This window comes from Rattus norvegicus, chromosome 10 (assembly GCF_021556685.1).
Source record: "Rattus norvegicus strain SHRSP/BbbUtx chromosome 10, alternate assembly SHRSP_T2T, whole genome shotgun sequence".
NCBI classification, from domain to species: Eukaryota; Metazoa; Chordata; class Mammalia; order Rodentia; family Muridae; genus Rattus; species Rattus norvegicus.
Window position 1 is genome coordinate 42501384 of NC_141543.1, and position 13026 is coordinate 42514409.

At 46.2% G+C, this 13026-nt stretch overlaps 1 protein-coding gene and 1 pseudogene across 2 annotated transcripts; both read left to right on the forward strand.

Moving 5' to 3' along the window:
• On the forward strand, positions 1-12642 carry C10h5orf15 (similar to human chromosome 5 open reading frame 15). 2 transcript variants are annotated; one of them, NM_001106999.2, is given in 4 exon segments: positions 17-159; positions 7090-7595; positions 10777-11505; positions 11648-12642. In NM_001106999.2, coding segments are annotated over 3 exon segments (774 nt in total). In that variant the 5' UTR covers positions 17-23; the 3' UTR covers positions 10909-11505; positions 11648-12642.
• On the forward strand, positions 9277-9591 carry LOC120095229 (cytochrome b-c1 complex subunit 10-like; annotated as a pseudogene).
• Positions 12643-13026: the final 384 nt, after the last annotated feature.

A 13026-nucleotide genomic window follows, 5' to 3' on the forward strand; every position in this document is an offset into this window, starting at 1 on the left:
GCAGGCTCCGGGCCGAGTCCGTTATGGCTGCCGCCTCCTTGGGCAGAATGAGCGGGGCTGCACGAGAGAAGCTGTCGCCCGGGTCGGGAGCCCGGAGCTTCGGAGCGCTGGCGCGATCTCTGGTGCTGGCGTTGCTGCTCGCGCCGGTCCTGTGCTATGGTAATGGACGCGGGGAGACGGCGAGGGACCAGGCCGGGCCCGACGGGGACCAAGTGCCGCCGACTCACGGTGGTTCCCACTGGCCGAGTTACCGCGGCCAGGGCTGGGCCAGGGATATGAAGCGTTCCCAGTGCGGTCTCCCCAGGCCTGAGAAGTGGGGTTGTGAGATTCAGACACCCGAGTGGGTGGGCGGGGACGAGAAGTGGCCCTGTCGTGGACAGAATCTGAGAATACGCTCCCTGGAGGAAGGGCGCTCGTTGTGTTGGGGAGGTCCCCAAAGTGCTTGAGAATGGGGAGTTCAGAGATCTTGCAGACTGGATGGCCGAAGTGATAGCCGGAGTTGGGGAGAGTGATGTTTAGAGAGAAGAGGCTTGGAGTTAGGGGACAAACAAGGCTAGGCAAGGTTTTGTTTTGTTTTCTCCCGGAAAAGGTGACAGAGACAGTGACCCAATGTTTGGACTGAATTGATTGACTGTTTCAGAGTGGAAGAGGAGGGAGTTGTTTGGGGTTCCATCTTTGAGGTCCGGGAGGTTCTGATATAGAGGCGGAGTGCAGGGACACTGGACTGCCGAGGGCCTTGGAGGAGGAGCAGAGGAGAGCATGTCAGCAGATGCCTTTCCTTGAGCTGAGGTTTAACTGAATTCCCTCTCCTTATTTTAATGGATTTAAGAAATCCATTTGAGACTTTCATTTCTTGAAAATGTTACAGCATAAATCAGGATATTAAAAGCCTTTTTTTTTTCTTTTTCTTTTTTTCGGAGCTGGGGACCGAATCCAGGGCCTTGTGTTTGCTAGGCAAGCGCTCTACCACTGAGCTAAATCCCCAACCCCTTAAAAGCCTTTCTTGAAAATGAAATCTGTAAGCCGAGGCAGAGACTTAGCAGGAGAAACCTACTGTTCAGAGCTGAGCATTGTTAAGTAGTTTTCTTTCTGTCACGTTGGTGCAATCATTCTCTCCCCAAAGTCAGTCAGTCTGTCTGTCTGTCTGTCTGTCTGTCTGTCTGACTGTCTGACTGTCTGTCTGTCTTTCTTTCTTTGGATGAAAACTAACGTGAACTGGGGTGACTTCCTTCTCTGCCCAGGGGGACTCTCCAGCTGATCACACATTCCTTTCTTACAGTGCTGGGTCTCACACATTGTTTCCTTCCAAAGCAGCACCAAAAGCAGGCAGCTGACTGCCCTACCTGGAAGATTTTGGCAGAGTCTGTAACGGGAGAGACTGGGGCTTCCAAGCTCTTTTATGATTGATAGACTGTAGTGAGGATTTCCCTGGTGGATGCAGACATGATTGCTTTGATTTTTAATCATCTAAGGCAACAGTCTGTAACCGCAACTTTAGGAGTATCTGACACCTGTGGCTTCTGTGGGTACGGCACTTAAGTTTGTCTCTCTCTCTCTCTCTCTCACACACACACACACACACACACACACACACACACACACACACACACACAGAGTCTAAATGTTACCTTTAAGCTAGAGGTAGTACCAGTTAGGCAAGGGGTCAGCACAGTCTCAGTGATACCCGTGTTGACAAAGCTCGACCATGAAGTCTTTTAAGCACACACGCAGTCGGACGTCAGTTGTTCTGAGTTTTCTTTTCACCCAGTTGGGTCAGCACTGCATCTGATGCTTCATGGAAAGTCCTAGCTTACTCTCCTGTGCTGTACTTGTGTGCTTCTTATAATTTCATTTCTCGACTTCCTTGGTGCTGGGTGTGGCCTTCATCAGAGGGATTTTGCCTAGCTGGGATCCAGGGAGGAGCCCTTGGGCAAGTATAGTCGGTAGTGAGATGCTCTTTGGGGCACAGTGTGCATCATGATGAGATTAGGTTGGACTGAGTGCATTTACTGTTCATTCACTGAATGTTGTGATCTTTTAAGTAGACAGGATGGGCAGGCGTTAGGGAGATTAGGAATCGGGTGATCAACCTGATCTTGGTTGTTGACTTTTTAAAAAATATATCGTTCTTTACATTTATTTAGTGTGTATGTATAGCTGTAGGACATAGGACAGCTTTTGGTTCCTGGTGAATTCCAAAGTACAAGCTTTCTTATTTACTGAGCCACTTCACTGTCCCTCAAATAGGATTTTGTGGACAGTTTCTAAGACTTTTTCAAGAATGAGGGAGCCAGAAGGTTTAAAACAATGTGACTGTGTAGTGGTAGCATACACTTTTAGTCCCAGCATTCAGGAGGCAGAGGCAGGCAGATTTCTCTGAGTTTGAGGTCAACCTGGTTTACAGAGAGAGTTCCAGGACAGTCAGAACTATAGATAGAGAGACTCTGTCTCAGGAAAAAAAAATGTGTGTATGCATCTGTGTTTCTGCCTGCCTGCTTGTCCGTCTCTCTGTCTGTGGGTATATGGTGGTGAGTGGCAATGGAGGCTAGAGCATTGATGAATTGCAGGCAGTTGTGAGCTACCCGATAGGGATGTTGGGAACAGAACTCTGATTCCCTGGAGAGCAGTCTAGCATCTTAAGTTAAGCTCTGAGCTGTCTCTTCAGCCTGCTATGGGAGTTTTTTTTTTTTTTTTTTCTTTTCTTTTTTTTCGGAGCTGGGGACTGAACCCAGGGCCTTGCGCTTGCTAGGCAAGCGCTCTACCACTGAGCTAAATCCCCAACCCGGGAGTTTTTAAGTAGAGGAGTGACCTCATGTCAGTTTCTGCTTGGCAGCAGGCAGGCTGCTATGCTAAAGGAGGGCAGTAGGGTTAGGACGGAAGCAGGCAGATGAGTTACAAAAGCTGAGGTGATTGTGGCTTGGACCAGGCTTGGGCATCAGAGTGAAAAGCTTATGCTTGGTGCTAGGTATAGGCATTAATTTATTTGTGTGTGTGTGTGTGTGTGTGTGTGTGTGTGTGTGTGTGTGCGTGCGTGTGTGTGTGTTGGGAGTGTTGTTCCTCTGCACTGTAGCTTGTCTTTTTATCCCAGGAGGCTCTTGACAGAGCAGTTTCTCTTCTGAAGAATAGCAATTACCAGGTTTTTCCCTTTTACACATTGTGTTTTTGCTTTTTTGGTAAAATATAAGAACTCCTTTTCTAGTTCCAAATTTCAAAGGTTTTTTTTTTCTCTTTTTTTTTTGTTTTGTTTTGTCCTTTAATATTTTATATTTTACCCGACTTATGCTTATTTAATTTTTGCGTGAGGGGCGAAACCTAGGTTCATGTGGTCTGAGATAGTGTGTGGATTGCACTGATGGACTTTAACCATCAGGTCAGCTTTGCAGCCGAGACTACACAGCAGCGGTTTCTCCACATTTTCTCCCTCAGTTCTTTCTGCTTTGTGGGTTGAACTGGGATCTTGCCTCACACAGCTGGCCCTTTATTGCTTTTGTGGCTGGCATGGAGAACCTGGGAAGACTTTAAAGGAGCAGGGTCGGTTGCCCATTGTTTCAGAAGTTTCTGCCCATGGCTGCCTCGTGTAGCATCACGCAGGAGGGGTGTGCGGCAGAGGGCCATGCTCATCTGCATGAGCAGAGTTCTGGTGATTCGTGGACACTCTCTTCTGATGATCACTTTTCTGAGAGAAGTTAGACAGCATGTCACCAGTGGTTTTCACCAGGAGAAAAGTGGGGTTATCTGAAAAGGTGTTGGGAGTTTGAGGAAACTTCGGGGAGTAGGAAGGAAAAGGGACTAAGAAATTCCAGCATAACCACTAAGAGTTACACACAGTGTAGAAGCTTCCACATTGAATTTCAGATGAAATGAAAACAGTGGTATGGCTGTAATTCTAGCTGTGAGTGGCTACATGGTGCACTTGGGGATAAAGAGTTTGATTTAGCCTTTGACAAATGAGGGAGGCTCTGTGTGAGTGGCGAGGCCATTAGCCGTGGACACGAGGGATTTGAGTGCTCGGCCACACCACTGAACTGTGAGAAGAACAGAGTGTGACGGCCAGACTTGGTGGTGGCTGCAGGGGCTGAACAGTGAGCATTGGACTCAGTCTTCCTGGGTTGAGAGGAGCAGCCCAGGAGTCAGAAGGCTGGGCCAGCACTGCAGGAAGCAGCTGGATACAGATGGGCCGGGCTCGTGGGCGAGCTGGTAATAGTGGGGTGAGAGGCTGATGGGGAGTTGGGCTGAGTCAGCAGAAGAGAGGTCATGGATTTTGAAATCCACAGTAGCTCTTCTCTGGATGGGAGAACACTCTACAGTTAGGAGCTAAAGTCTTACATGGAGGGGACCTGCCAGGAGTTGGTGATAGGGGAGATGTGTGTCCCAAAACCAATGGCACTTCTGGGGATGGATGGGAAGTGGTGTGTGGTACAGACTGTGTCCTTCTGTCTGTGCAAGGGTGTGGGAGGGAAACCAGCTGTGGAGTAAAAGGGCTGTAGGGCCAGCGCGTTTAGAAGGGAATCAGATTTCTGTTCATCGACAGGAAAGCATGAGAAGAGAGCTGGAGGGCCCACGAGAGGGTTCCTGTGTAGTCAGCCATTCCTGCTCCTCCCCCTTTAGAGACTGTCCAAAAAGTTGGGTAGGGAGAGATACTTTGTTTATTTTGGAGATAGGGTCTCCCGTAGCTCAGAGTGCTCTCAAAACTAGCTGTGTAGACTAAGGATGACCTTGAACTGCTGGCGTTACAGACGTGTTGCTATGCCTGGCTCTAATTTACTATCTTTTAACATTTATTTTTCTGGTGCTAAGGATCAAACCTAGAGCCCCACATATACCATGCAGCATTGTTAAATCTGTTATCTTTAAAAACTGTTTTTTCTCCTTCTTTCTCCTTGATTTATTTTATTTGTAAGAGTATATTGTAGCTGTCTTGAACTCAGGACCTCTGGAAGAGCAGTCAGTGCTCTTAACTGCCAAGCCGTCTCTCCAGCCCCCTACTTTTTTGTTTTTTAGAAATTATTTTTTCTGGGAGACTTCTGTCCAATTAAGACTTCCCCCTCCACCTTCATACTAAATAACAAAGTAGATGTCAGCTCTGCTGTCTAAATGATAGTGTATTTATATGAACAGTTGTCTTCTGTGAGTGGAATATTTGTGAAGGCCTGTGGCTGGTTCTTACAGGCTGAAGTTTAGGTCACACATTATAGGGTGTTGTCAACACCATCACCATCACCATCATCACCATCATCACCATCACCATCACCACCACCACCATCACCATCATCACCATCACCATCACCACCACCACCATCACCATCACCATCACCATCATCACCATCATCACCAACACCATCATCATCATCATCGAAGCTTACTGAAATTCTTCAGCGGCAGCTCCACTCAGTAACATATTGGAAACAGATTAGTTTAGCCACCTTTCCTCTGTGGACTATATCTCCATTGATTCTTCCTGTTGGGTGGAGTTACTTGTGTAAACAGTCTTAGCTGTACTTCAGTGAACTTCACTGAGGAGGTAGGGCACAGGACTGGAAGGTTGTGCAAGCATTTGGCCTCATTTCCCACCTGGAGGCTGCCTTCCCAACCTTCAAAACACATTGATTTCACTAAGCTTTCAAGTTCTGGTTTCTGGTTCTTGTCCCTTAGAATTTTGGTGATTTTTTTTTTTTAAGTCTTCAAGTATCACTTAGAGATGCTGTCTACAGCTTGTTTTGTAGCTTTGTATACTGATTATATGCTTGAAATAAGATATTTTTAGAGTAAAAGTCTGGCCTCTAGCAGCCCCAACAAACTAGGCTCTGTCACCTATCTCCAGTGTTGCAAATTAGAGTCAACGAATGGTGAAAAGCAGAGAACTAACATGGCTGTATTGGGAGAGAAAGAAACTGAGAAAGAGATTTAGTGACCCTTAAGCCCTGTTTTCAGTAAGATTCTGACAGGAACTTTGAGCATGGGGGCAGGGAGAGGACAGGTGATGCATAATTGAGCATCCTGGTCAGGGTGTATTCTGGGATTCTTGTCTCTGGTTTGGTTCTGCAAGGCAGTCAGAAGTTCCTTTTGCTGGAGGAGACGTGGCGGGTTCTCAGGGGATCTCCGGTGCTGGGGTGCACCTTCTGGTGGATAACTGCTCTGTTCTAGGAGGGTCTGCAGGTTTAGGACAGTGGCTTGAAGGGAACAACATACCAAACATACCAAACTGCAGAGAGAGGCAGGACACAGACAAAATGAAGGCTTTTAAGCTGTGCTTGCTCATTTTTTGGGTTCCAATTGAGGGTCGGTCAATTTTAGCAAAAGAAATTTCTAAGTACCTGTTTTATACTGTCTTTAGTTCCAGACTCTCTGTGCCGTGTGTGTGTGTGTGTGTGTGTGTGTGTGTGTGTGTGTGTGTGTGAGAGAGAGAGAGAGAGAGAGAGAGAGAGAGAGAGAGAGAGAGATTGAGAGAGAGATTGAGAGAGAGAGATTGAGAGAGAGTGAGATGTATGTGTACTAGTTTTTTGTGTTCCAAGGCCTCCTCCCTTTCTATTCTGGCAATGAGACAGAACCTGGACAGGGCTGGCTGAGGCCCAGTCTTTGGGAAAGGGAAACAGTGAGGAACTGACCTGAAAGCTGATGCTTGCTTATTCTCTGAGTAGTAGGCTGTGCCACAGCGGCTCTTCACTCTGTTCAAGTTGTTACTGAGCAAAACCATTATTGCCTGAGGTGAGCTGACCAGGAGGAAGTGTAGTTGACTGCTGGCCATTGACACTTAACTGGATCTTAAGAGAAAACCACAGGGATTTATTATACTCAAGAGAAGTTTGCTGCTCAGTGAAAAATTCGATAAATACATTTTCTTTTGTTTTTCTTTTTTCTTTTTTAAGATCTATTTATTTATTATGTATACAGCATTCTGCATTACAGCTGCATGTCAGAAGAGGGCACCAGAGCTCATTACGGATGGTTGTGAGCCACCATGTGGTTGCTGGGAATTGAACTCAGGACCTTTGTAAGAGCAGTCAGTGCTCTTAACCACTGAGCCATCTCTCCAGCCCTACATTTTCTCTTAGTAAAGGTTAGCAATGTTGGGGTGCTTTTGTTTTTCAGGTATACCAGAGAATACTCCAAACAATGCTACCACTACTCCTCCGGCTGTGCCTGAAAACTACACCAAACCTTCTGTTTCCCAGATCAGCACCACACTTACCCCAGCTAGTACAGAGAAAAGTGGAAGCAGCTCTTCGGCGCCCAGCCCCTCTGCTGCCCCGTCTGTGCCCCAGGAGGAGGCCGACATCAATGAAGATCCCAGCATGGAGGAGGAGGATCTCCTGGCACTCAACAGTTCCCCAGCCACAGTCAAAGACACTCTGGACAATGGTGACTACGGAGAGCCAGACTATGACTGGACCACCAACCCCAGGGATGAGGAGCCTGATGATAATGTCAACATTGAGATAAGCAGAGAGAGCAGGCGCTTCAGAGGCTTCGAGGACTCAGTGCAGGTGGTGAAGCTCTCACCCCCCAACAGAGAGGATAGCCATTTCTTTTTTCATCTCCTTATTTTTGCTTTCTGTGCAGCTGTTGTTTATGTCACCTATCACAACAAAAGGAAGGTAAGTTGGGATCTTAGCTCTTCTGTAAGGCCGTTGTCTCAGCCCGATTTGTAATTAGAGACATGAGGAATAATGCTACATATGTTGCTAGGAAGTTACTTGAAGTTCTTCATACTGAACTAAACCAAAGTCCAGCAAGCTGTTGATTTCTCAGACAGGGCCTCACTAAGTAGCCCTGGCTGTCCTAGAACTCACTCTGTAGACCATGCTGGCTTGAACTCACAGAGATCCACCTGCCTCTGTCTCCCAGGTGTTGGGGTCAGAAGTGTACACCCCAAAGCCTGACTTGCAATTCTTAATTTGGTAATGATATTTCAGTGGGAATATTTATGGAACAAGAATATTAATTTAATATTTTAATTTATTATGCATTCACTTAATGATCTTACAATGTTATTTTCTGGTTATTCAAGGATTGGGCTGAGGATGTGACTCCATTGATAGCATTTTGTCCTAGCGTACATGAAGTCCTGGGTTCATTTCCCAGCCTCACATGAACCTGGGCATGGTAACACTTCTGTAAGCCCAGGTGACTTCCAGAGGGTCTGAGATTCAGGGTTAGTCATTGTCAGCTTTGACTTTGTACTGAGGGACAGGCTAGCTTGGGCTATATATTTAAAACCCTTCCTTAAAAAGAAAAGAAAAAAAAGGACCTTGTATAACCAGGTGTGGTGGTGCATGCTTGTCACTTGGGGAGTAGAGGCAGGTGGGTCACTGTTGTCCATGGTCAGCCTAGACTATATGAAACTGTGTCAGAAATAACTAACTAGGGCTGGAGAGATGGCTCGGTGGTTAGGAACTCTGGCTGCTTTTGCAGAGAGCTGGGTTGTAATTCCCCACACTCATGTGGTAGTTCATAACCGTAACTCTACTGGGGGATCTGGTTACAAACAGACAAACAGCCCACCCTCCTAAACAGCATGTTTAATGTAGAGAATTTAGAAATCTCAAAGACTTTAGGAAAAAAGGTAAACGTAAGCTGTCACTCAGAGCATTAAAATATACTTTAAATGTATTTTTGGTCCACAGATACACATACATATACACACATGCTCTAATTTTTCAGTGAATGTTATGCAGAGTTTTACACTTTGCTTTAAAATCTTAGGTGAGCTGTGGGTGTGGGCACTTGCCATAGGGCTTGTGTGGAGGTCGGAGGACAGTTTGCAGACTTGTTTTCTTGTGTGTTTCTGGGCTCTGGACATTGAGCTTGGGTCACCATCTTGTGTGACAGTGTCTCTACTTGCTGGGTCATCTCAGCGGCCCAGTATCCTATCTACTTATTACTGCTATTCTCAATTGTTTGTGTGTTCGCGCACACGTGTGAATGAGTGCAGTGCCACCAGGGGCTGGAATTAGAGGTGTGAGGTGCCTGAGGTAGGTGCTGGGGTCTGAACTTGGTCCTCTGCAAAAGCAGCACTTACCAACCGCTGAGCCGCTCTCTCAGCCCCAGTAACTTGTGTTTTGCCAAACAAATTATGGATATTTCCCATAGCATATCTCCCTCATTTTATCTTCTATTTTTAAGATTATAATATAATTATACTATTTCTTCCCTCCATATCCTTCCAAATACCCCTCCTTGTTCTTTCAAATTCATGGCCTCTTTTTTCATTAATAGTTGTTATACGTATATATATATATATATATATTTTAAATATATATTTTTATATGTTCTTGAATAGAAATATATATTTGCAGTGCTGCAGGGCAGTGGGACAGGGTGACTCTTGAGTGTCGAGATCCTGCAGCAGTGCTGAGCAGGTTTCTAAGCCTGTGCTACTGGGAACTGGCCAAAAACTGGATCCCTACATCCAGCGTGAAGGGCACTGTGGGGGCCATAGGATGGCTATGGGCCTCAGACTGGCCGCTGGTCCTGGACTGGGTGCCGTCCATCAATAGCAAGTTTAAGAAGGGTGATTAGGCAGCCCCTCCTCCCCCCACAAGCCTCACTGGTGTCACGCCCACTGCCTTAGAGACAGCTTAGCTCTGTGGAGGATGCTGAGGAAGCCGCACACTGAGGAAGCCCACATCACTCCAGGGGAGCATCCACATTGATGGACATGGGGCGGCCTTGATGGGGGCAGCATTAAACCTTGTACTTATACTCGGGGGGGGGGGGGCAGGGAGAAGTATGTATTCCTCAGTGTGAGCTGCTCAGCTTGCATGTTGCTTGTATGTGTATTGTCAGGGCTGACCGTTTATATTAGTTAACCAAGTGCTGTGCTTCCCTGAAGCAGACTCCATCCAGCTCTTCCTGTAATTCTTTGTGTAGGTTGAGGCCTCATGAACTTTCCCTGTCCACGTTGACACCATAGCATATTATTTAAAAATGTGGTTTAGGGGCTGGAGAGATGATGGCTCAGAGGTTAAGAGCACTGTCTGCTCCTCCGGAGAGCTGGAGTTCAATTTCCAACAACCACACAGTGGCTCACAACCATCTGTAAGGAGATTTGGTGATCTCTTCTGGCCTGCAGGCATACATGAAGGCAGAACGTTGTATACATAGTAAATAAATAAATCTTTTAAAAATGTGGTTTAATATCTGCATACTTGATTGTGCTGTGTTCCTTCTAGATGGCTTGATGATTCCAAGTTTTATTTCAGAGATAGCACAATGATGGCCTTTCTGTGCTGCAGTTAAAGGAGGTGTGAGCTAATGGGGGCGGCTGTCACTGCGACTGAGTAGTTGAGCCTTTGGGAGTTCTAAAGGGTGCTCAAGCGTGGTTTCTCAGTATATGGAGAGCTTCTCTCTCTCTCTCTCTCTCTCTCTCTCTCTCTCTCTCTCTCTCTCTCTCTCCGACTTGCCTTATCATTTAAGCTGTCGTCCTTCTTTTCTGAGGCCTGAGTTTTCTTACCTGAAAAATGGACTAGTTAATTTCAGAATGTCTTCCAGTTTCCAGAGCCAGCGACCAAAGCAGCAGTCAGACCACCAGAGTTGCCTGTTAACTGAGCTGAGTGCTGACACTCAGGTTGTGGGCAAGTGGGCTTCTAGTCTCCACCCCACACCCACCCAGAGGCACTGTGTAGCTATGTCGACAGGCTAGAGAAGGATGCCATCTTATTATTGCTAATATTAGTTTTTGTGTCCCAAAGCCTGAGCAAGGTCCTGCACTTGTTACAGAAATGTTACCAGGTAAGTTTTTTCTTTGGCATGTCTAATTGTTCTGTTTTCTTTCAGATTTTCCTCCTAGTTCAAAGCAGAAAGTGGCGTGATGGCTTGTGTTCCAAAACTGTGGAGTACCATCGTTTGGACCAGAACGTGAATGAGGCCATGCCTTCTCTGAAGATCACCAATGACTACATTTTCTAAAGCACTTGATTGGCGTTGGCTCATTATGCTGTTTTATTTGCTTCACTTTTCTATGATGTGCAGATGTTTGCCACAGGCAAGTGGGACCTAACCGAGACGGGGCACTCTCTCTTGCCTTGGTGCTTTGAGAACTAACTGTCGCAAACAAGGAGTATATGATTTTTTTTTTTTTAATCTTTCTTTAGAGCTAGATTCAATCAGGTATCTGAAATGTGAGTTAAACATTACTCTATATTTTTGTGTAGTTGTTATTATTTTCCATTTATTGTGCCTCTGGCAGCTGTGTTCTCTTTGAAAGGCCCCAAACTGGAGCTCAAGTCTCACAGGGTCCAGCACTGCTGGTTCCCCTCCCTCTCTGACACCCAGATGCTGTTTCCCGGTTCCTTTATTCTACTTATGGTTGAGATCGGGTTCCACAAAGTAGCCTAGGCTGGCCTCAAACTGTCAGTCTTACTGCCTTGGCTTCTCAAGTGCTGGTACTACCAAGCGTGGACACTCACCCATTTCCAAATCTCATAGTTTCAAACACATCTTGGGGTGTGTGGTCCCAGTTTTAATGTACAAAGATTGCAATCTAATGCTTTGCTTTAAAATAACATTTCCCGGGGTTGGGGATTTGGCTCAGTGGTAGAGTGCTTGCCTAGCATGCGCAAGGCCCTGGGTTCGGTCCCCAGCTCCGAAAAAAAAAAAGAAAAAAAGAAAAAAAAAAAAAAAAAAAGAAAAAAAAGAATAAAATAACATTTCCCCATCTTTCAAAGCTGCTTTAAGGACAGTGAAGCCTGCTCAGTTACTGATGGCACTTGCTGCCTACCCTGACAACCTGAGTTCAGTCCCCAGGTAGAAGGAGATAGTGAAGTCTTGGAGGTTGTCCTCTGACCTCCACATGTGTACCATGGCATTTGTGCACCTACACACACATGCTTAGACACATAGTAAATAAATTAGTTAAAAAGACCCACTGTGGGTGTTCTAGGCACTTGAAACAGTGTAAGATAAGATAGTGTAGTTGCTGCCTCACTGGTCATGGTGAACTTGTTCACAGTGAGCACAAGGGGAATGTTAGGTGGATTCCAGTGTTTGGTTTGGATTATGGAATGAAGTGTAGGGTAGAAGCTGGTAGACCGTTTAACCCATGACCAGGGGCTATTCATCAGCACTTGATTTTAGCATGGGTTCCAGGGTTCAGATGACGAGCGGAGTGTAAAACAGGTCAGAGGTCTCTTACTTTGTTTCTTGATCACAGTACATTGGAGGAGACTCTCCAGCCCATTGTTACTTGAGTGATACTGTGTCTTGGTCCTGCAGTTAAAGCAGTAGTGGGAAGAAGTTCACACAGGCCTATGTAGCAATGACCTTCAAACCTGCCTCCTCCCCAGCCCCCAGCAGCTGGGGTTATTTGCTGTGTTTTATGGTAGCCTGTTTTTTTAGAGTTGATCAGAATGAAAATGTGTGATTTGAACCATGCTTGACTATCAAGCTTCATTACAACTTTCCAGAAAACATGGTCTTTACTGCGTGCTCAGTAAAGCTGGGGCAGCCAGCAGCCATGCTCCCTGCGTGGACACGGAAGCATCAGCGTGGTCTTCCCCCTTCAGGGCAGTTGGCTGTCCCTGGGAAGGGCACTGTGGTGAAACACATCTGGACTGTTTTATTGCAGTAGTTTTTTTCATATCTGAAATTGTATTATTTAATATTTTGAATAAGATTTTAAGAAATAAATGGTAAAGATATAAATCTGTGCTTTTGTCAGTGTGGTTGTTACAGTGCTGACCTCAGTGGTCACAGAAGACCTGTGCTGGCTGGGAGGGGTAAGTCTTAGCCAGTTTTTCCTAGGCCTGCTCAGCCTTGGAATTCCAAAGCAACTTACACTTCTGCCTGGGTCCTGCATCTGCTGTCAGCAGCAGACTAGGATGGCAAGAAAGACTTGGAGGTGGCCACGCGTACTTTCCAGGCCTTGGCTCCTTATTGATGTGAGCTGCCTAAACCAAGAGGGTCAAACCAAGAGGTGACAGACCTGGGCCTCTCGGTGACCTCCTGGTGTGGTTCACTGTTGCGGTGCTGCCTTAAATAGTCCCTGACTTTGGGAATACCAGATCATCACAGGCAGAAAATGCTGTT